Source organism: Cherax quadricarinatus, chromosome 69 (assembly GCF_038502225.1).
Source record: "Cherax quadricarinatus isolate ZL_2023a chromosome 69, ASM3850222v1, whole genome shotgun sequence".
In the NCBI taxonomy this organism is placed as follows: domain Eukaryota; kingdom Metazoa; phylum Arthropoda; class Malacostraca; order Decapoda; family Parastacidae; genus Cherax; species Cherax quadricarinatus.
In genome coordinates, this window is record NC_091360.1 from 2,295,769 (window position 1) to 2,320,840 (window position 25,072).

The window sequence follows — 25,072 nt, forward strand, 5'->3', positions numbered from 1 at the left end:
TAGAAAAAACTTTCGACACTAGTGGTGAGTGTGCGAGTGTGTGAGTGGAGTGAGTGGAGTGAGTGGAGTGAGTGTGTGTACTCACCTATTTGTACTCACCTATTTGTGGTTGCAGGGGTCGAGTCACAGCTCCTGGCCCCGCCTCTTCGCTGATTGCTACTAGGTCCTCTCTCCCTGCCCCATGAGTGTGTGTGTGTGTGTGTGTGTGTGTGTGTGTGTGTGTGTGTGTGTCAGACCAGGCCGCCCATGGTCTGGTGTGGGCGTGGAGGAGGGCGTACCGCCACTCAGTAACGTGGGCAAAAAAGGTGAGACAAGACCACCCTTACCGTGCTGATGTTGAGGCTGGAGAAACTACCAGTCCTGATGGTGAAGGCTGCTGCTGTTGGTGTAGGTTTAATCGATTAGTTGGTGACTGGTGTGGATGTTAGTTGTTTACTGTTTGTTGTGTGTACGTCCTGAGTACCCCCTCCCCCCCCCTCATCACCCGTTTTCCTTATTAGCCTTCCCCTCCCTCCATTCCTTCTAAATCTCCTCCAGAATCCCGAGAAGTCGGCTAGTGTGACCATACAAGGTGTGACTGCACACTTGATCTAGATGCTCTACGACCCCACAGACGCCAAAGATACCCTCACGAAACATCAAACTATAAGTTTACATGCTCTTATAAACATGTATCACAATGTAGGCCTGCAGGCTGCAGCAACCTTGTTGATCAAGCAACCAACAGGAAATTATGACCTCAGGCAAAGCTACGAGAGTAAAAAAAAAAAAAATGAAACCTGTTACAGGTATACCGCAGGTATTCCTCAAGCCACGCTATCACAAGCTTAGTAAAAATCTCTCACCCATGTACACCACTACCTTGTACTGGGACGCTTCGCTTTGTGCAGAGCTTCATCAAGCTGTGACTAGATAAAGCTCAACACTGAGCGAAACGTTATCCCAATAAAAGCTTGTTTTACAACGCGTATATGTTCTATACAATTGTCTGCAGTATGCCACTTGCAACCAGGGATACTACCAGTGCTATACTAATTAATTTTTGATGCCAACATATGCTCAGGGTGCCAGCGGCCAGCAAACCAGAGGGCTAAGGCAATCAAGGACGAGGTCTCAAGCCTCGAGAAGAAATGTCCCAATTGGTCTCTGGTCTGACACAGTTTATTTCACATAGACTAGCATTGAGACTGAATTTTCAGATCGACTCCATTAACTCGTCGGAGGATGGACCGTGAACGCAACGCAGTGCCGCATGTCGAAGCTGAACTCAAGACAAATTTGTTATATTTACCAGACACGAGGAAAGTTCCATAACTGACATGTGTTGAAGTTAATATCTTCACACCTAGGCTGGTGAGGCTCTTCCCTCACGAGCTTCCTTCACACTCAGACTGAGCACTTAAAATTAATACATTTTCCTTGGTCAGTCAGCAGTTGGGGATGGGGAGGGGGGTGAAGGGAAGAGGAGAAAGAGGAAGGGGGAATATGAAAGGAAATAAAGATGAAGAGCGAGAACAAGATAAAGAGAAGAGGGATAAGGAATAAGTAAATGAAGAATGAGTATAATCGCCAGCTGGCAAGATGTTCTTATAGCCTCTTGGAAGCTTTATTCATGTTGTGTTTACAGGAATCATACTGTGCTGCTGCTGCTGTTTTAATACAACATATCCTGATATTACTGTACAGAGTAACATTTCATGCAGGTTCCCAGAGTCAAATCACTAACGTTTTCCGTATCCATAAACATTTTCTTTTAGATTAGGCCATTTATAGCTTACACAAACCTATAATTTTTTTTTATTATCACACTGGCCGATTCCCACCAAGGCAGGGTGGCCCGAAAAAGAAAAACTTTCACCATCATTCACTCCATCACTGTCTTGCCAGAAGGGTGCTTTACACTACAGTTTTTAAACTGCAACATTAACACCCCTCCTTCAGAGTGCAGGCACTGTACTTCCCATCTCCAGGACTTAAGTCCGGCCTGCCGGTTTCCCTGAATCCCTTCATAAATGTTACTTTGCTCACACTCCAACAGCACGTCAAGTATTAAAAACCATTTGTCTCCATTCACTCCTATCAAACACGCTCACGCATGCCTGCTGGAAGTCCAAGCCCCTCGCACACAAAACCTCCTTTACCCCCTCCCTCCAACCTTTCCTAGGCCGACCCCTACCCCGCCTTCCTTCCACTACAGACTGATACACTCTTGAAGTCATTCTGTTTCGCTCCATTCTCTCTACATGTCCAAACCACCTCAACAACCCTTCCTCAGCCCTCTGGACAACAGTTTTGGTAATCCCGCACCCCCTCCTAACTTCCAAACTACGAATTCTCTGCATTATATTCACACCACACATTGCCCTCAGACATGACATCTCCACTGCCTCCAGCCTTCTCCTCGCTGCAACATTCATCACCCACGCTTCACACCCATATAAGAGCGTTGGTAAAACTATACTCTCATACATTCCCCTCTTTGCCTCCAAGGACAAAGTTCTTTGTCTCCACAGACTCCTAAGTGCACCACTCACTCTTTTTCCCTCATCAATTCTATGATTCACCTCATCTTTCATAGACCCATCCGCTGACACGTCCACTCCCAAATATCTGAATACGTTCACCTCCTCCATACTCTCTCCCTCCAATCTGATATCCAATCTTTCATCACCTAATCTTTTTGTTATCCTCATAACCTTACTCTTTCCTGTATTCACCTTTAATTTTCTTCTTTTGCACACCCTACCAAATTCATCCACCAATCTCTGCAACTTCTCTTCAGAATCTCCCAAGAGCACAGTGTCATCAGCAAAGAGCAGCTGTGACAACTCCCACTTTGTGTGTGATTCTTTATCTTTTAACTCCACGCCTCTTGCCAAGACCCTCGCATTTACTCCTCTTACAACCCCATGTATAAATATATTAAACAACCACGGTGACATCACACATCCTTGTCTAAGGCCTACTTTTACTGGGAAATAATTTCCCTCTTTCCTACATACTCTAACTTGAGCTTCACTATCTTCGTAAAAACTCTTCACTGCTTTCAGTAACCTACCTCCTACACCATACACTTGCAACATCTGCCACATTGCCCCCCTATCCACCCTGTCATACGCCTTTTCCAAATCCATAAATGCCACAAAGACCTCTTTAACCTTATCTAAATACTGTTCACTTATATGTTTCACTGTAAACACCTGGTCCACACACCCCCTACCTTTCCTAAAGCCTCCTTGTTCATCTGCTATCCTATTCTCCGTCTTACTCTTAATTCTTTCAATAATAACTCTACCACACACTTTACCAGGTATACTCAGCAGACTTATCCCCCTATAATTTTTGCACTCTCTTTTATCCCCTTTGCCTTTATACAAAGGAACTATGCATGTTCTCTGCCAATCCCTAGGTACCTTACCCTCTTCCATACATTTATTAAATAATTGCACCAACCACTCCAAAACTATATCCCCACCTGCTTTTAACATTTCTATATTTATCCCATCAATCCCGGCTGCCTTACCCCCTTTCATTTTACCTACTGCCTCACGAACTTCCCCCACACTCACAGCTGGCTCTTCCTCACTCCTACAAGATGTTATTCCTCCTTGTCCTATACACGAAATCACAGCTTCCCTATCTTCATCAACATTTAACAATTCCTCAAAATATTCCCTCCATCTTCCCAATACCTCTAACTCTCCATTTAATAACTCTCCTCTCCTATTTTTAACTGACAAATCCATTTGTTCTCTAGGCTTTCTTAACTTGTTAATCTCACTCCAAAACTTTTTCTTATTTTCAACAAAATTTGTTGATAACATCTCACCCACTCTCTCATTTGCTCTCTTTTTACATTGCTTCACCACTCTCTTAACCTCTCTCTTTTTCTCCATATACTCTTCCCTCCTTGCATCACTTCTACTTTGTAAAAACTTCTCATATGCTAACTTTTTCTCCCTTACTACTCTCTTTACATCATCATTCCACCAATCGCTCCTCTTCCCTCCTGCACCCACTTTCCTGTAACCACAAACTTCTGCTGAACACTCTAACACTACAATTTTAAACCTTCCCCATACCTCTTCGACCCCATTGCCTATGCTCTCATTAGCCCATCTATCCTCCAATAGCTGTTTATATCTTACCCTAACTGCCTCCTCTTTTAGTTTATAAACCTTCACCTCTCTCTTCCCTGATGCTTCTATTCTCCTTGTATCCCATCTACCTTTTACTCTCAGTGTAGCTACAACTAGAAAGTGATCTGATATATCTGTGGCCCCTCTATAAACATGTACATCCTGAAGTCTACTCAACAGTCTTTTATCTACCAATACATAATCCAACAAACTACTGTCATTTCGCCCTACATCATATCTTGTATACTTATTTATCCTCTTTTTCTTAAAATATGTATTACCTATAACTAAACCCCTTTCTATACAAAGTTCAATCAAAGGGCTCCCATTATCATTTACACCTGGCACCCCAAACTTACCTACCACACCCTCTCTAAATGTCCATAAAAAACTCATGGTACAGGAATGGCTGGCTCAGTGACTTCATCCCTTTACATCAAAACATTAACTTCTGTATTTCTCTCAGGAAATTTAATTCGGAAGCTAAATTGCCGTTACGTGTCACCTAGTGCCCCACACCTATTTTCCACAAATTCCCGTGTACTCTCATATTACCGTATATTCCCGTGTACTCATATTACCATATATTCCCGTGTACTCATATTCCAATGTACTTATAATTATATAGTGTAACTCTCACATTAAAGGCGTCCACAATTTACAGTTTTAAAACTGATGTGTATCGATAATAAGATCAATTTTGTGAGCAATATTCAGAGGAAGGTTGCAAAGCCGAAAACTGAAGAAAAAACAGTTGCAGTGAATTTGTACGAGACGTTTCGCCTGTTCTGTTGGCGAAACGTCTCGTACAAATTCATTGCATCTGTCTCTTTCTTCAGCTGTCGGTTTTGCAACATTTCTCTATGAATATTGCCTGTTCCACAGGCGAAACATCTCAAGAGTTCTTCCCTACACCTATATTTCTCAAATTACAGAAAGAGCTACACAACTAGAGATCATCCAAGACACAACTGAGGTGAAAGATAACAGGCATGTTGAGACAGTGAGCAAGATTTATTGAAAATAAAGTAGACTATGGCTTGTACCCTTGTATAGCAAGTGTTACCACAGTGTAACGTTGACCAGATAAACAGACGTTACTCCTAAGTCACAATAACACTGATCTTGTTTAAGATAACTCCCGTTATACTCCTTTGATCTCCCTAAGGGGTTTTGTTTATAAATGTCTTTACAGTCTGTGAAAACCTGTTCAAAGAGTTTCGGAGCCGACAACTCCTGGTTATAAACATTCCGGCGCCTTCTTGTCTGGAATCTGATCCTCTAAAGCCGCGACTTAGGACACTGTCTCTGTTTTGATTATTTTTTTTTTTGCAATGGGTGTTGTAAGATGTCTAACAAGAGCAGATACATTCGAAGATTTATCAATAGTAAAATATTGAAAACTAAATTTCTTCCAATACTTGCACCTAAACATAAACCCACGTAAATCCTTTATGAATAAGTATCATTTAAAGAAATGATAGGTCATTATGGAAGTGATTATAATTCCAGTGTGATTATGACCCCAGAGTGACTATGACAGAGAGGATTTTTTTTTTCAGATTATATATTTTCATGAACTTTGGGGAATACTTTACTACAGATGGTTAATGTTTACATTAAAGAATGACAAGCTGGCTGGCCAAATATGGCGTGTGAGGCTGGAGAGAGAGGTGGTCAGCAGTCAAGTGATGCTGCTATATATAGCAGTGATCCGCTATTCATTATGACTTAATACTAGCTAGACAGGCTGGGCACTCACGCCATCAGGCAGGGACAGTTATGCCATAGGGTAATGAACCCTTTTTTATAAGTAAAATTGGCTACATGAGCATGTTGCTACCCTACTGTTTGTGGTAGTGACAGTGGAAGCAAAAGTTAAGTCTTGAATGAAGTCTCGCCAGCCAGTGAAATTTCGGGAAAGCCACTGGTTGACGAAAGGTCCTGGTAAAAAAAGATACCAAGAGGCTACATACGTGTCTCATTCATCAGTGTGTGTATTATATATTAATAATGTATTGATTACTTAGGTGTCCCATGTCATATTCCATCTGGGAATCTTTATTAATGGAATGAATGAATCGACTCCAAGCTGAGGGACCGATTACCTCAAACTCCCCTTCTCATTTTCCACCGTTCATCTCTGTTTTGGACTGAAGAAGCCTCTAAGTGGCCAAACGTTTCCACAATAAAGATTCCCAGATGTTGCCTAAGTCTGCTATTTTGCTCTGCAAAGAAAGAGTTGTTAATATGGGAGAGCACTAAACCCATAGAGATCATAACAGAGCCTGCGGAATGAGAAGTAATCAGGTTTGATCCAGTGGGAGGATAGTGCAGTTCTATTTGTATTTAGAGGCGTTTACCAGTATCTTGAGGGAAGCTGGAGTTACTGTTGTAGGGGACCTGCCATCTCAGGATGGTCGATTATGCAGTCCTGTGAGAAGTGGAAGAGTTTTATACCGAAGTTTATGTGAAGAGAGGTTTATGTGAAGGGAGAGGTTTATGTGGAGGGAGAGGTTTATGTGGAGGGAGAGGTTTATGTGGAGGGAGAGGTTTATGTGGAGGGAGAGGTTTATGTGGAGGGAGAGGTTTATGTGAAGGGAGAGGTTTATGTGAAGGGAGAGGTTTATGTGGAGGGAAAAGTTTATGTGGAGGGAGAGGTTTATGTGGAGGGAGAGGTTTATGTGGAGGGAGAGGTTTATGTGGAGGGAGAGGTTTATGTGGAGGGAGAGGTTTATGTGGAGGGATAAGTTTATGTGGAGGGATAAGTTTATGTGGAGGGAGAGGTTTATGTGGATGGAGAGGTTTATGTGGAGGGAGAGGTTTATGTGGAGGGAGAGGTTTATGTGGAGGGAGAGGTTTATGTGGAGGGATAAGTTTATGTGGAGGGATAAGTTTATGTGGAGGGAGAGGTTTATGTGGAGGGAGAGGTCTACGGGTTATGATATAGATGGTACAAGTTTTTTTAATTAAAATATGGTACATTAGCAACGTGCTGCTACTGTACTGTGACTTACGTAACTTCTCTGATCATTCAGCTACTGAATGAATGATGAATCATCATTCATCATTGATGATGAATCTCCTTCCATACGTACACAAACTTTAAAGGAAAAGCTAACTGAACACATTGATGGTATCGTCTCGGCAGGAAGAGCTGCCAATATCTGTCCGTCATATTAATGGATGGACGAAGATATTTTGGCAGTCGGGAGAAATATGAAAATCTCTACTGATGCGGCTCTTAAATCGTATGATGACCCGATGAATGTTGCCTTTAGTAGTGTGACTGATCCCTTCCACTGGCTTATCCACTCACCCAGTAAATTACACACATGTCTTACACGTGTGTGTGTGTATATATATATATATATATATATATATATATATATATATATATATATATATATATATATATATATATATATATATATATATATATATATAATCATCCAAAATATAAATATACAATCCATCGTTATTTTTAAAGTTCATTTTCTTAATATTCTACGTCAGTTTCTGAACTAATTACAAAGTAACTAATACCTTTATTCTAAGTAAACTTAGCTAAATGGGTTATCAAAAACCTTTAAAAAATAACATCTGAACAATCAAATTAAATGAAACAGCACCAACACGTCTGGTAAAGAGGTGGCACAGCGGCACCAACACGTCTGGTAAAGAGGTGGCACAACGGCACCAACACGTCTGGTAAAGAGGTGGCACAGTGGCACCAACACGTCTGGTAAAGAGGTGGCACAGCGGCACCAACACGTCTGATAAAGAGGTGGCACAGCGGCACCAACACGTCTGGTAAAGAGGTGGCACAGCGGCACCAACACGTCTGGTAAAGAGGTGGCACAGCGGCACCAACACGTCTGGTAAAGAGGTGGCACAGCGGCACCAACACGTCTGGTAAAGAGGTGGCACAGCGGCACCAACACGTCTGATAAAGAGGTGGCACAGCGGCACCAACACGTCTGATAAAGAGGTGGCACAGCGGCACCAACACGTCTGGTAAAGAGGTGGCACAGCGGCACCAACACGTCTGGTAGAGAGGTGGCACAGCGGCACCAACACGTCTGGTAGAGAGGTGGCACAGCGGCACCAACACGTCTGGTAAAGAGGTGGCACAGCGGCACCAACACGTCTGGTAAAGAGGTGGCACAACGGCACCAACACGTCTGGTAAAGAGGTGGCACAGTGGCACCAACACGTCTGGTAAAGAGGTGGCACAGCGGCACCAACACGTCTGATAAAGAGGTGGCACAGCGGCACCAACACGTCTGGTAAAGAGGTGGCACAGCGGCACCAACACGTCTGGTAAAGAGGTGGCACAGCGGCACCAACACGTCTGGTAAAGAGGTGGCACAGCGGCACCAACACCTCTGGTAAAGAGGTGGCACAGCGGCACCAACACCTCTGGTAAAGAGGTGGCACAGCGGCACCAACACCTCTGGTAAAGAGGTGGCACAGCGGCACCAACACCTCTGGTAAAGAGGTGGCACAGCAGCACCAACACGTCTGGTAAAGAGGTGGCACAGCGGCACCAACACGTCTGGTAAAGAGGTGGCACAGCGGCACCAATAAACGTTAAAATCTTTCAGAAGTTATCACTGGGGATGCGAGAATAAGTCACAGCGCGAGGATCACTGTGCCTCCAGCTGTCTCTTACACCAAGAGAAATACGTATTACGCGTTTTATTTACCTAGCTATTTTTTTTTTATTTATGCACGTGTTAACTCAAAAAAATGAAGCTGGTGAAGCGACGTACATTCATTTTAATCTTTCAGTGTCAATTTCAGAACGAACCCAAGATTTATTTTAAGTTACAAATAAATAACATTAAACCACACAGAAAATAAAACACACACACACACACAGGGAGAGTGACCTAGTAGCGATCAGTGAAGAGGCGGGGCCAGGAGCTCGGACTCGACCCCCGCAACCTCAACTAGGTGAGTACACAATACCCATTTTCAAGAGTAGTTATAATAGGGCCCCCGAGACCAGGAGCCAATAATGCCAGTGAGGGTCGAGTCTCAGGAGCTGAGACTCGACCCCACAAACACGACTGAGTACACATACACACACATTCATGCTTTAATTCTAAGGTACATGCGCACTCACGTGACACTAACGCAAGCAGTAACTGGCACACGCCGTAACACACACTAACACAGCCATAGCGATATACACTCCCCTACTTGAAGGTCGAGGCTACAAAAAAATAAAAAAAAACAAGAGAGATGTACGCTTTGTAATCATTATTTGGTAAAACAACTCGTGAACTGCTCTCTGAGACGCTGCTTCTCTCTGCTTGTTTATTTTAGCAGTGTGAAACCTTGCATGTGCTTGTGTGGGTATGCACGAGGGGAGGGAGGGGGAGAGAGAGAGAGAGAGAGAGAGAGAGAGAGAGAGAGAGAGAGAGGGGGGGGGGTGAAGAGAGAGAGAGGGGGTGAAGAGGGTGAGTAGGAAACAGAATCAGCAGAGAGAAGCAGATTTTTTTTTAATTTATTAACGAAGTGTAACAGATTATGGAAGTGGGAAAAGAGAGAGAGGGAGGGAGGGAGGGAAGAGGAAGGGAGAGTAAAGAATGTCTCATCTACAACCATCAGTACTATCTAGAACCATCAACACCATCTAGAACCATCAACACCATCTAGAACCATCAACACTATCTAGAACCATCAACACTATCTAGAACCATCAACACTATCTAGAACCATCAACACTATCTAGAACCATCAACACTATCTAGAACCATCAACACTATCTAGAACCATCAACACTATCTAGAACCATCAACACTATCTAGAACCATCAACACTATCTAGAACCATCAACACTATCTAGAACCATCAACACTATCTAGAACCATCAACACTATCTAGAACCATCAACACTATCTAGAACCATCAACACTATCTAGAACCATTGTTTAACAATCGTCCTTGGTGATGGGTAAACACGTCACCCCGGGCAAAAAAAAAAAAAAGAAAAACATGTGTCTTTTATTACCCAGTATATCTTAAATAAACCATAAATAAATACATGCTAAGTGTGGCAGGGAAAGAAAATGGTGAATCACCTTTGAGAAGATATATAACAATGGTTATAAATGACCATAATTTTTAAAGGGGTGGACCGGTAAGCCAGCGGAAGGCCTCGGTCAGATGACCAAAAGCTCCAAAGGCGGGTCATCATCTGACTAAGACCCGCGTCAGGAAATTATTTGTCCTGTTTCCTGACGAACCTTACCTAACCTAACCTTTGGGAAGAAACTTCAAATTTTCCGGGAAGATAAGAGAGATTTCGTTCGGATTTTTAACCCCAGGGGGTTAGCCACCCAGGATAACCCAAGAAAGTCAGTGCGTCATCGAGGACTGTCTAACTTATTTCCATTGGGGTCCTTAATCTTGTCCCCCAGGATGCGACCCACACCAGTCGACTAACACCCAGGTACCTATTTGCTGCTAGGTGAACAGGACAACAGGTGTAAGGAAACGTGTCGAAATGTTTCTACCCGCCGGGAATCGAACCCGGGCCCTCCGTGTGTGAAGCGGGAGCTTTAGCCACCAGGCCACGATACCTCTTGATTACTCCTCCCCGGAGTAGATTTATTCTCCTAGACTTTGGGTCTCTAGTGAACACTAGAGGTGGATGTGTAGTTTATCTAGAAGCCCAATTTTTTTTTTTTTTTACAACAGAGTCCCACAGCTGTAATCTACTTTCAAAATAGCCTATATTTATAATTTTTCGACATGATTTCTATACAAGTAGAGTTGTTCCTGTACGTAGACCAAGTCTAGCAACTTCCTAGAGAAATAATTATAGACTATTTTTTGCTAAAGACCCCAATGGTAACAAGCCTGGTCACAGACCGGGCCGCGGGGGCGTTGACCCCCGGAACTCTCTCCAGGTAAACTCCAGGTAAGCCACTGACTCTTCGGGGTATCCTAGGTACATTTGGGTTATCCTAAGTGCAGTTATCATATACTTTGTTCATTTCTCACAGGTCCAGGCATGGGAACGCAGGATCGAGTCCTGGCCAAGCCGCAGTTCTGTTGATTCAAAATCACTTGTTTCGTGATTTCATTAATATATTAAACCATGTATGATAATTGTACTTGTGTACCTGTACCTAAAATAACTTTTTAAGGCTGAATTAAATCCTGAAACACCTAAAATAAAGGCTCGCTCTACATTACATATTTTATACGCACTTGCAGACTGTCACAGTAATCCAAGAGTTTTGCTCTTCGTCACCTCGGCGAAAATGTTAAGTCATGCCAAGACGTAGTGAGCTTCAACTTTTAGCTAAACAACGTCTTGAAGATGTGCATTGTGACACATCATGATAAATAACATTGCAGTTTTCAGTCCCTGTTCAACCAGGCTGTTGCTATTGGATGCCCGGTGTTTTATTACTTAAAAGCAGTCAAGGCTCCAGAACCGTGCCTTGGGGTACCGAGATTTTTACAACACAGTCTAGAAATGGCTTTCTTTGCTATTGTTTGAGTTGCATCTGTCAGAAAACTGAACATACATTTGCCTACTTTCCCTGTTATACCTAAGGACTTCATGTTGTGTGTTATTCCCTCATTATATTTGCCAACAGTGTAAACATCTGAATTTTTTTCTGCCTAAGCCTCCGTAATCCTTAATAATTCAGCAAGCTCCTCGAACACGATCTTTACTACATGAAAAAGAGGGTAGCTCTAATTCTTTGGATCAATATCTCCTCCCTTAAAAGATACCATAGAAAAAATTAACAGGAGAAATACTTGAATTATATCGAGCATTTTCCGAATACATGTACCTCTTCGAGGGAACTAGTGTGAGGGACAGCGCTCAAAATCTATCTCTGGTGTTTTTATTTGTGATAGCACGTTTTATTTCTTCCCATCAGGCACATGAATATACCCGTGTTGATGGGAAACGTTAATGTAAATGTCCGGGAGTTCTTTGTCGAGAGGTTCTCAGAGCAAAAGGATAAACAAAGTACCGTTTACCAAAGTTGAGTTCACTACTATCTGCGGTTTAAGGCATCCGCGGTAGGTATTGGAAAGCATCATCCGCGGATACGGGGGTACTTCTGTTTATCTCTGCATTGAGTTATCTAGCAGTTTAGATCAACTGTCACTTGTGAAGAGGCTAATAAAGTTAACCCTTGAAATTCTCAAACTAGCTTACTTATCATCAAACTTACAGTATTTCAGAACCTATTTTCAACTTCTGTAGATGAGAATGAGGTACTCACCATGTAGAGGTTTCTGTTCTCATAGAGGTCATTCACTTGGAAGAGGTCTTGACTCTTGAGACCGTAGGCTTCACAGCCCTTGAGGAACATCTCCACGTTTTCCCTCTGAGGAAGAAAATGATCAGCTGTAGCAGAAACCCAGTTACCTGTCTCCCTCTACCCTCCGTCTCTATCTCTAATCACCTGTGGACTGATGTTAAAATTGTTGGTAACATTAGTCATTTGTTTAAGAATTAGTCCGGACTGCCTTGGAGTGAGCGTGTGTAGCAGCAGCTGTTTACGTACCGATATGTAAAGGGGAAAGTGGGTGAGAGATTGTTCATGTGTGGTGTAGGTAGGGTCCAGTGTGTGCGCAGGTGTGTGTACTCGCCTATTTGTGGTCGCAGCTCCTGGCTGTACCTCTTCGCTGGTCGCTATTAGGTCCATACTTTTACTGACAACTCTGGTGCTAAAGAAATACTCCATAACATCCCTGTGTTTGTTGGTGGGGAGGACGGGAGCTGGTACCAGAGATTCTACTGAACTGTTACGACTGTTAATCATCATTATGATGCTCATGGGGATGCGCTAGACCCACAAGGATCAATAATCTTGGGAAATGGAAGAGAAGCTGGTTTAATCTAAGAACGGGAAGGATACTTCTATTTCCTTAACTGGTAAGCCTTCCATTCCTCTGATATTCTTTTACGAATCACGAGAGCTCGTCTACTCCCGCAGCTCGACCCTTGTCCAGATTTATACGTGGAATGCTTGCCTGGTCAACCAGGCCGATGTTGCAACTTCTTTGTAAACAGCCATTTAGCATGGCGTACAGGCTGTTGCTATAGCTGGTGCAGGTATACTCCAAGTGGCCCATATATCCATCACAGCCTAGTACTGGAGTACGAGAGTTCCCATCACCAGCATCGAGACTCCTCAGCCTTGAAAACTGCAGACATCATTTAGTCAACGAGTCGGACGAGTCCTTCAGTAATCATGGGTTTTGTTCAATGCAAATCTTAATCAAGATAATTATCATCTATTTCAATTATTTCATTCCACTCACTCAATGCCATTATTAATTCAAAGTTTCTTCTTATAATTCTTTACAAGGCCTTGAGAGCACATTCACCCACATCTTAGAATCCAGATGGCGTACTCAGTATTAAAGAAAACACACAAGCTGCAGAATACGTTTTCATTTAGGACAGAGTTTCGATCTGCTTACAGCTTTGTCAAGTCAAGCAACATTTAAGGCATAAATTCGTAAGTACTTGCTGATCGAAATGTCGCAATGAATGCTCGATCTGAAACGTGTTTGTTTTTCCTCACTAGCATCTATATTGGTGACTCATCCTTACTGTGAAAGGTTATAAACTATGGAGCCGTGTCAAGGTCCACTGCTTTAGAAAGTGGAGGGGGGTAGTAGGGGAAGTTGAAACAGCAGTCATGTGGGTGCCACACTGCATATACTAAGCACTGCTGAGGTATCTTCCCAGAACACCGAGGCAGCCGTTATACACAGTTGTGGAGTCACCCTGTTCTATGTAAACTGAGAATCAGTTGACTAATTATAATTTGGCTTCCACACAAACCGAACTCTAAGAGGCAAAGAGTGTGCGTGTTTGAGCAAGTGTAAGCAGAAGTTCGTGGCTCGTGTGTAGGTGAGAGAGAGTGTACATTAGATCTCTACGCATGTTATCTTTTCGTGCTTTTTGTTTCATCTACTTGTAGCTACACGAGCAAAACTATGTTTGTGGGGTCCCCTTTTCAATCTCTGTATCTTAAGAAGCAAAGTTCTACTCCTTGTGTCTCGTCCACAGTGTTAGCAGTTACAAGAGCATTCGTGTTTACTTCGGTTGTAGTATTGACTACCTTCTTTTGGATCCCATTTCAATGCTGTTTTACTAATCCACGTCTGTGCTGCCTCCTTTACTAATCATGTTCATTGGTTTATCCCCTTTAAATCTCGGAAACTGAGAGGAATACAAAGGGGATAAACCAATGAACATGATTAGTAAAGGAGGCAGCACAGACGTGGATTAGTAAAACAGCATTGAAATGGGATCCAAAAGAAGGTAGTCAATACTACAACCGAAGTAAACACGAATGCTCTTGTAACAGTTTCTTTCAATAATATATAGCTATTTATAATAGTATTTTTTTGCATATGCCTAAATTTACTGTGATAGATCATTATTCTACTGTGTCCCCTACTCTAAATTCTAATTTCTTGTATTGCAGTCGCATATTTCAGCTATTCCTTCCTTTCGTTCTTCTCTACCTCCTTCCCCTCATATCTACCTTCTTCCCTTTCTCCTGCTTCCTCTATTCCTTCCTCTACTCACCTGTTTGAAGGGAGCCTTCATTGTGTTGATTCTTTTGACCGATCCAGGCTGGAGGTGGTTCAGCAACCTGTGGAATAATAAAAGAATACATTAGAAATGTGTTCACCTTCTATGGGTTTCCTATCATGCAGTCATCCTCTCATTAACACAAGAAACAACCTAAATTATAGAGTGAGGGTATACAATGACTCGTACGTGCTCATGCTCTTGTACGTGCGTACCTATTAAGAGCTAAGCGCTGACCCACTAAAAGCCTTTCAAGAGTTTGTTTTACTGCCTCCTCTACCCTTGGTTCTCCCTCTGACCAGTGACAGAAGTTCCCCACAGCCTCCGTCAGCCCCCCCCCCCAATTACTACTACTAATAATAATACAAAATATAAAATATTAATTATAAAACTATAAATATTATAATATTGATCGTCAGGTCCAGCTCCCCAGCTTTCGAGCAGAGTGCCATCCCTCAGTACCCTCCTATATAGAAATTCCACAGCTGTCACCCACCCCCCTTCACTCTCCTTATCCTCACACGTGATTGCCGCTTTACCTACTGACCTCGGACATGACCATGATCCACCTAACGAGTTGCCACCTAATTACTGGCATACGATGAGCGATAGGGCTTTCCTAATTGCAAGCACAAAGAGGTTCCGTTACACAGAAAGATGGTTGACTATGTACGAACACAAGAGTTTAACCCGTTAAAAATTTAACCCATTTCAAAGGGCTTTAACCCATTACAATGTAACACGAGTTTAACCCATTACCATTTAATACTTGCTTTTAAACCCATTAAAAACTAACAGACGTATAGCCCATTACAAAAACAAAAGATGTTTAACTCAATGCTAACACAAGCGTTTAACCCATTACATACACAAACGTTTAACCGAACAAAACGCCTATCAGTAACTTAGCTAAAGGATGTTTACCTCCTGAAGATTTTCTCCACTTGCTCTTCAAGGTGCACTGTGAAGGGGTTATAACACCTGCACTTCTTAAGTGGAGTGGATACACACCATGGGTGAGACCAGTCGGTGGCTTCTTTACCACTGAGTTTTCGGTCTGTGACCAGCCAACCCGTTCTCCAGTCAGGTCAGCTGGTTTCACACTATGGAAAAATAGACAAATGCAGTATATGTAATCCTTTAGTAATTACATTTCGCCCATACAGTGGGCTTTATCACAAACAGAACAGATCTGTTTATAACCTGATAAAGCCTACTGTGGGGGGAGAATCGTAGTCAATAAAGGATCGCAATATATTGAATTTGTGTATCTTTCTCACAGTTTCACACTAATTTCCTTCATGGATGGGAAATCTGAGTATTTGCTATTTTCTTTTCTAGCCGATGTATATTAACCTGCACGCCCGTATAATTACCACATAAGGATGTTGAAAAACTGGTGGCTTGTGTCTGGTAGCAAGGGATTCGTGTCCTATTTTGAGGCTGCAGTCATCTAGTCTCTCTTCAGTGACCTGTTGTATAAACATTTTGATCTAAGCTTGCAGCCTGGCTTATGTGGGTCTACGGGCAACTAGCATCAACAGTATGTTGAAAAACTGGTGGATTGTGTTTGGTAGCGAGGGATTCATGTCCTATTTTTAGAGTGCAGTCACCTAGTCGCTGTCTTCAGTGACCTGTTGTATAAACAAGACCGGTTTTAACCGGTTTTGCAGCCTGGTTTGTGTGGGTCCACGGGCAACTAGTATCAACAGTGTAGTAGATCAAGCAGTCAACAACTAAGCTTGGTTCCCAGCCAGGCTACTGAAGGTGAGGGAAGTAGAACTATCGTGACTAGTGACAGGAATGTCACAGGTAAGAAACTAATTAGCAGTCAGATATGAACATCAAAATGGTATACAATACCGACAGGTTGGTAGGTAAGACACATAGGCAACAGTTAGGCAACTTTATTCCGAAACGTTTCGCCTACACAGTAGGCTTCTTCAGTCGAATACAGAAAGTAGGCAGGAACAGTCGAGATGTGAAGACGATGTAATCAGTCCATCACCCTTGAAGTCGTAGAATTTGATGTTGTCAGTCCCTCAGCCTGGAGAAGTTCAGTTCCATAGTCAGGAACTATCTGAAGATCAAGCGACAGTGCGGAGACTTAAATACTGTCGGAAGGAGAGGTGCATAGTAGTAGTAGTAGTGAGAATGTAGCCACTGAGAGGTCAGGTCCCTCTCAGATCCAACAGTTCTCACTTGAAAGGGTTGTCCAAGGTGTTTTCTGTACCAAGAGGCCATGTGTTGCAGTGTCTGACAAGATGAACATCAAAATGGTATACAATACCGACAGGTTGGTAGGTAAGACACATAGGCAACAGTTAGGCAACTTTATTCCGACCCGTTTCGCCTACACAGTAGGCTTCTTCAGTCGAATACAGAAAGTAGGCAGGAACAGTAGAGATGTGAAGACGTAGAATTTGAGGTTGTCAGTCCCTCAGCCCGGAGAAGTTCAGTTCCATAGTCAGGAACTATCTGAAGATCAAGCGACAGTGCGGAGACTTAAATACTGTCGGAAGGAGAGGTGCAGAGTAGTAGTAGTAGTGAGAATGTGATGAATGGTTTGAAAACCGACAAGTTGAAGAATTGAGACACTTATGCAACACATGGGAATCTTTATTGAAGAAACGTTTCGCCACACAGTGGCTTCATCAGTCCAATACAAAGTAGAAGTGGGTATTTGAGTAGAAGTTTGAGGTAATCAGTCCCTCAACCTGGAATCGATGTGTTCAGTCCATCACTCTTGTAGGAAGTGCAGCATAGGGCCAGAGAGGTGGCTTATATACTGCGGTGAGATGAGTTGAAGCAGGAGGAGGCAGGATCACAGTGGGACCTGCCACTAGTGTAAGTAGGTCGTCGTCCAAAGGTTGGGCAAGCGTTGAAGTCTTTGTACCAAGATCCCATGATGTTGCAGTGTGACAGATGTGATGAATGGTTTGAAAACCGACAAGTTGAAGAATTGAGACACTTATGCAACACATGGGAATCTTTATTGAAGAAACGTTTCGCCACACAGTGGCTTCATCAGTCCTACTCTCCTCACCCACTTCTACTTTGTATTGGACTGATGAAGCCACTGTGTGGCGAAACGTTTCTTCAATAAAGATTCCCATGTGTTGCATAAGTGTCTCAATTCTTCAACTTGTCGGTTTTCAAACCATTCATCACATTCTCACTACTACTACTACTACTCTGCACCTCACCTTCCGACAGTATTAAGTCTCCGCACTGTCGCTTGATCTTCAGATAGTTCCTGACTATGGAACTGAACTTCTCAAGGCTGAGGGACTGACAACCTCAAATTCTACGACTTCAAGGGTGATGGACTGATTACATCGTCTTTACATCTCTACTGTTCCTGCCTACTTTCTGTATTCGACTGAAGAAGCCTACTGTGTAGGCGAAACGTTTCGGAATAAAGTTGCCTAACTGTTGCCTATGTGTCTTACCTACCAGCAGTTAGGTATACTGACCAAGACATTACTACCACACATCAACCTACCACAGCTGACCAACTTTTTCTGAGACCGTGTGCCTCTATTTTGGAGATTTTTTGCATAAACTTTTTTCGCGTTCATAGGAGCGCACTAAACTGAAGTCATAATAAACGATTGTCATCGAATAGTGTGTATAGACAGAAGACTTGAAAACAATGATCCGTACATGTAGTAGATGATGTTACCATTCAACCACCGAGCTTACAAATAGAATTTTACACAAAGCTCTTCTGTGACTTGTTTGCATCAGCGGCACCAACCGTGACCCTACCGTCCCATCCCACAACACCAGACCCTTTTATTTTCATACCTTCACAGGTCTTATCTACATAGACCGCGGTTTGAGTCAATATATATATATATATATATATATATATATATATATATATATATATATATATATATATATATATATATATATATATATATATATATATTACACGTTCCCGGAAGTCGCTTGGACACGAACCTAGTTGTGGGCGTGGAAGTGTGGGGGCGTGGAAGGGAGCACTGGGTGTAAGTGTGGGTGATTATGAAGGCGTAAATGCGTGGACTTTAGTGTGAGTTAGCGTCAACATGGGTGTGAACATGAGTGCAGATACAGGCATACATGAGCGTGTGAGGGTAGGTATGGGCGGAGGCGTGGGGTAAGAGTCGAGCTGAGTGTTTACCCTCCTGTGGGCGTGAACATGGGCGTGACATTCCCACCCTCACGCGCAGAGACCGAAACACATTAAGAAACACACTGTAGGGGCCAATGGTATTTCTTCTCCTTGAAGGTTAGAAAGAATTTGAGGTCACCAGGCTTGATCCGAGGAAGAGCATGGTTGCTCCACTTCCTTAAATCAAGAGACATACAGCAGCATCAAGGCATCCTCCCCAAGGAAGGATCCACAAAACCTGTCCCGGAGATAAGGGCGTCGAGTCACGCGACCATCAGTCAACCCTCTCCTAACCAGAAGTAAAATATCCTGGATCTATGGTAAATATTTATCTCCTTCACATTGTGCGATTTTTTTTTTGTAAATGCGATTAAAAAAAAAATCATTCAAAACCGAAATGGTCCTCGGAAATTTCTGTATAGCATTCACTAATTTTGGAAACACTTATTTCAACTGAATTAACTAAAAATAAAACCACATGTTCTTATATAAAAACCACATGTTCTTATATAAAAACCACATGTTCTTATATAAAAACCACATGTTCTTATATAAAAACCACATGTTCTTATATAAAAACCACGTGTTCTTATATAAAAACCACGTGTTCTTATATAAAAACCACATGTTCTTATATAAAAACCACATGTTCTTATATAAAAACCACATGTTCTTATATAAAAACCACATGTTCTTATATAAAAACCACATGTTCTTATATAAAAACCACATGTTCTTATATAAAAACCACATGTTCTTATATAAAAACCACATGTTATATAAAAAACACATGTTCTTATATAAAAACCACATGTTCTTATATAAAAACAGTGAAACAGTGACCTTCGTAGCAAAATACAAGATCACTGCAGTATAACACTGCAGTAGGCCTGGCCTATGCAAGGTAACTTCCATTCGTAATCACACCTGTGTACTAGCCCATCATTTTAGGGTTAAATTTGGTGGCCTCAGACATGCCAGCAGAAGCTGGTAATTCAGTTGAACTGTAACACACACAAGACTCGATTCATGAGAAAGCGCTAAGCTCGCGGGGGTCATACAGAGGCTGTATCAACACTGTTCACTGCCTTCACAAGCATGCTGAGGGATATGGACAAATAACGCTCGCTTAAGAGAAATTTATGTTGACCAGCCATGATATAGTGACAGTTTTCGGGGCATCAAAGTCACACGATCGAGGTTAAAATATTCCTTACACATTAAAAAATCTGAAGAGTAATGGCGAACTGAAGCAGATTCACAAACATCCCAAGGGTACGCTTTAATTTTTACGCCTGGATTAATGTGACAGCTTGACGCAAGGGGACCGGAAGTTTCCTTCTGACACACCCTTAACGCCGAGCATATCCTCAAGGATACGCTCGTAGGATAAAAACTATTAAAGACTATAAATAAACCCCCTCAAGGTCAACCTCGAGGTGACGTCAGTGAGCTCCAACTTCCGACCTTCCTACCGTGACGAGCAACAAAATTAGTTTCTTGTTTGGAGGAAAAACTAATCAAATTTAAGCATATGTATGTATGTATGTATATATATATATATATATATATATATATATATATATATATATATATATATATATATATATATATATATATATATATATATATATATATATATATATATTACATCATGATACATAGCACATACGTTTACATACAAGTACAGTTGTGATGTGAAATTTATATACATGTAGAAGTGCAAAATATATGGAATTAAAAGATATTCGATCTTTTGTTTGAGAAGACACTGTCTACTTCAACTCTATTAGCTTCTGATGATAGTTCTCTTCAGGACCTGAAAGGCCTCGAGCACTATTTCCATTACCTGTGGTTTGTGCACGCACGCACAAAGGCAGGGATTCCCTGGTGCCTTCCTTGTCAACCAAGCTGTTTGCGCAAGCCCACTGTCATCACAACCCGGATGAGCCGTCATTTTTAGAACTAAACTGTTCAGCTTCTGAAGAACGTCAGTCATCGTTCCGCAATATCGGTAATATGTCTAATATCTGCTGGTAATATGTTTACAGTGTTCTCTAATTATACTAGTGGTACCCCTACTCTTTACTGGGTTTATTCCACACTTTCTCCCCCATTTTTCACTCCAGTACGATGTCCTAGCAGTGTGCAGGGTAGGCCAGGCTCAAGCCTATGTATCATCTTTACTGTTGTTAGGTAAGACACATATGCAACAGTTAGGTATCTTTATTATGAAACGTTTCGCCTACACAGTAGGCTTCTTCAGTCGAGTACAGAAAAGTTGATAGAAGCAGAAGATACTTGAAGACGATGTAATCAGTCCATCACCCTTAAAGTTTTGAGGTGGTCAGTCCCTCAGTCTGGAGAAGAGCATTGTTCCATAGTATGAAACAATGCTCTTCTCCAGACTGAGGGACTGACCACCTCAAAACTTTAAGGGTGATGGACTGATTACATCGTCTTCAAGTATCTTCTGCTTCTATCAACTTTTCTGTACTCGACTGAAGAAGCCTACTGTGTAGGCGAAACGTTTCATAATTAAGATACCTAACTGTTGCATATGTGTCTTACCTAACAACCTGTCGGTATTTTATACCATTTTAATGTTCAATCATCTTTACTAAACATATCTGCAATCGCCTGTTTGACTTCTATACTGTAACTATGATCTCTGGGCTTTTTAAGAGGGATATATATTCTACAGACTTTTCATACTTCATTTAGCTTCTCCATGCATTGTTGTTCAATGATCTTTATATACTTTTTCATTTAACATTTGGGAGGTTGAAGTCTTCAGTGCCTTGAGTATACCTGGAGTGTGTTTCGGGGGGGGTCAACGCACCCCTCGGGCCGGTTTATGTCCAAGGAGGATAATATATTACATTGTCATGGCAACCTTATTTTTTAAGCTCAGTAATAAGGATTGTGTATTTAATAACTAGCAATTTAATCCATTCATTATCGTTGTTAATTATAGAGACAAGTGCTTCCTGCCTGGTCATTATCCTTCAGTAGTGGTGTGCCACAAGGCGGGAGCGTGAACCGTGAATGTGTAGTAATTACCGTCTCCACAGGTGTTGGGTACCGGTACCGCTGTCGCGGTGGTTTCAACCACTGCGGTGACCCTGGCTGAAAAAAAAACTTGCTAAGTTCGTAACTTGAAGTTCTTGGCAAGCAAAACATTGTTATATAAAAAAAACTGATTCCTCTGTCCGAGTCAGATTTATTTCTCAAGTTTGTTCCAGATGAAACAACGAAGTTCTTGACTTATTTAAGTACCAGCGGCTTGACTGTCCAGTCAAACCGTGTAAATATATTTGCATCGATATATTTCCTGAACATGCAGTTTATCTTAGTTGATTTTATTCTCAGAGCTGCGCTTATTTCATATATTTTGAAAAGGGAATTTTCTTGAATCTTTCCTCGTAAATAAAAAAAAAACACTAATGAGATATAATGCGATCTTTCACTGACAACGTTTCGCCCAAGCAGTAAGCTAACCGAGCATTAATTTGAAGAAAAAGGCACAATACTGTGACTGAAACAATACACAAATAACCCAAACATAGGAAAGAGAGCTTAAGACGACGTTTCGGACCGACTTCGACCATATACAAAGTCACATTGTAACTTTGACGTGATTTACCACCTATTTTGTAGGCATGGATCACATCTGTCACCTTCCACGTACCCGGCACGATGCCTGTCCGTAACTACACAAGGCTTTAATTAGTGCGACCCCGTGATTATCATAAAAAAATAACAAAACGACCAAAAAAAAAAAAAAAAGGTATTCCCGTGCCGGGAATCGAACCCGGACCTCGCGGGTGAAAGCCGCGTATCCTAGCCACTAGACCACACGGGATTCGAGCGATATCGACTTGGATACTACATTTACGAATACTACCGCCTACAGTACACAGTAAAGTCTTCGTTTAGATACTGGTTATAATAGCACAAAATTCCCTTTACTGTGTTACTGATAACACACATTTTGGGTTATCCTAGGTAATCAACACACACGCTATATACACTAGCTGAATAAACTTAAAATAAGCTTTGAGAGGGACAGCTTAGCTGTGTAGAGCTTCATGCAGTGACTAGAAAAAGCTTTTAAGCAGTGCGGAAAGCAGTCACAGAAAAAAAAATTTGCGCACGAGTCGAGCGCTGTATAGCCCTTATGGTTTAGCGCTTCTTTTTGATTATAATAATAATGCGCATGAGTCGTCTTAACAACAAGACAACTGGAAGGTTAAGAGGCAATATGTAGTTCAAAACATTTTGCCGAGACAGTTTCGCCCACTGGTGAGAACTGATCATATCTACACCTTTGATATACCTTTGATATTACCTTTGAAGAATTTCGAGAGTATATCTACTCTCTGAGCCCGTCCATGGGCCAGGCTCGTCTGGTGCTCGCCTGGTCAACCAGGCTGTTGCTGCTGGAGGCCCGCTGCCCCACATATACAAGCCATATATTGTTTTAACAAACCGGTGTAGATTTCCAGTGGTATATATATATATATATATATATATATATATATATATATATATATATATATATATATATATATATATATATATATATATATATATATATATCCACTACAGTAGTGTGTAGTTTGAATATCAAAATGGTATACACTACTGACAGGTTGGTAAAACACATAGGCAACAGTTAGGTATCTTTATTCCGAAACGTTTCGCCTACATAGTAGGCTTCTTCTGAAACGCTGTTTCAGAATATGGAACAGAACTCTTCTCCAGCCTAAGGGTTTAATAAATTCATATCTAATTCAAGAGTATAATGGACTGATTACCTCGTCTACACATCTCTACTGCTCCTGCCTACTTTCTGTACTCGACTGAAGAAGCCTACTGTGTAGGCGAAACGTTTCGAAATAAAGATGCCTAACTGTTGTATTAATGTTGGTAGAATTACCGACTATATGTTAGGTAAAAGGACATGCAACTAATGTAACATTTTACTGTGGCAATGTTTCGCTCACCAGGAGCTTCATCAAGCCTTTTGCCTAAGATGCCTAACTGTTGTCCATGTGTCATACTTAACAGTGTGCAGTTTGTATGAAGAATCGGTGGAGCTGTCGGAGTGGGGGGCGTTGCTCCCCGGAATACCCTCCAGGTAGATTATGGTTAGTTTTACGGGGACTGTACCTCCTGGTCCCTCCAGGTAAGTTTATTTAGGCAAAGGTACACACATGTACAATTATCATAGTATAAAATAATATACGATAACCCCAAAGAAAGACAAGGCGAGTTATTTCCATTGAGGTCCTAGAGCTGCAATGCTCCTTTTTTGTGTTATAATAATAATAATAATAATAATAATAATAATAATAATAATAATAATAATAATTATCATCTTTACTGCAAGTACATGTACAAGGAATACAGGCCTAGCTGACATCAATGACATACTGCTATATAGGGGAAAATTTAGTCAGTTTTGTCTCAGGATGCGACCCACACCAGTCGACTAACACCCAGGTGAAAGGAAACACGTCCAATGTTTCCACCCGTTCGCCGGGAATCGAACACAGACCCCTCACCGTGTGAAGCGAGAGCTTTTGCCACCAGGCCATAGGGCCTAGTGAAGGAGGGAAGACGGGAGGGGAATGAAGGAGGGAGGGGGAAGGGAAAGAGGGAAGGGGAAGGGAAAGGGGGAAGGGAAAGAGGGAAGGGGAAGGGAAAGATGGAAGGGGAAGGGAAAGATGGAAGGGGAAGGGAAAGAGGGAAGGGGAAGGGAAAGAGGGAGGAAAGGTAGAGATATTAAATTACATGTTTACGCTCCGGAGTTCGGGGCGTCAAGATGCGGAATATATGGCAGTCATTGAGATTAGGAGAGATGAAGACCTTTTGATGAGTGTTAGTGGAACACGTGAGGAATGCTGGCTAGTGCCAGAATGAAATGTATATTCCAAAGGTGGAGATGAAATATAGGTAGGGGTGGTGTGAGGCAACCTTGCCTTCAATGTTGGATTGCCAACCCTTATAGCATCCACCTCAATCATGAGGTTATCCAGTCCCCTTCCCACTCTCTCAAATACACTTATGTTATTATCCACCTCACTACTCTTCGTATTCTCTCTTTCGTGTTTCCCTCCCCCCCCTTCACCCAGTTTTTTTCTCTAGTTCCCTTTCCCCCTTTCTTTT

At 41.9% G+C, this 25,072-nt stretch overlaps 1 protein-coding gene and 1 non-coding gene across 5 annotated transcripts in view; both read right to left on the reverse strand.

Moving 5' to 3' along the window:
* LOC128701858 (calponin-3) overlaps positions 1-25,072 on the reverse strand; it is a 144,532-nt gene that overhangs the window by 41,237 nt on the left and 78,223 nt on the right. For all 4 annotated transcript variants that reach the window (XM_053795807.2, XM_053795808.2, XM_053795806.2 and 1 more), the window contains exons 3-4: positions 14,731-14,797; positions 12,404-12,508 (exon numbers count right to left, since the gene is read on the reverse strand). In XM_053795807.2, the coding sequence (XP_053651782.1) occupies positions 12,404-12,508; positions 14,731-14,797 (172 nt within the window). The remainder of the gene's footprint in view (positions 1-12,403; positions 12,509-14,730; positions 14,798-25,072) is intronic.
* Positions 22,692-22,763, reverse strand: TRNAE-UUC (transfer RNA glutamic acid (anticodon UUC)). The gene has a single exon. It is a non-coding gene; the product is annotated as a tRNA-Glu (tRNA).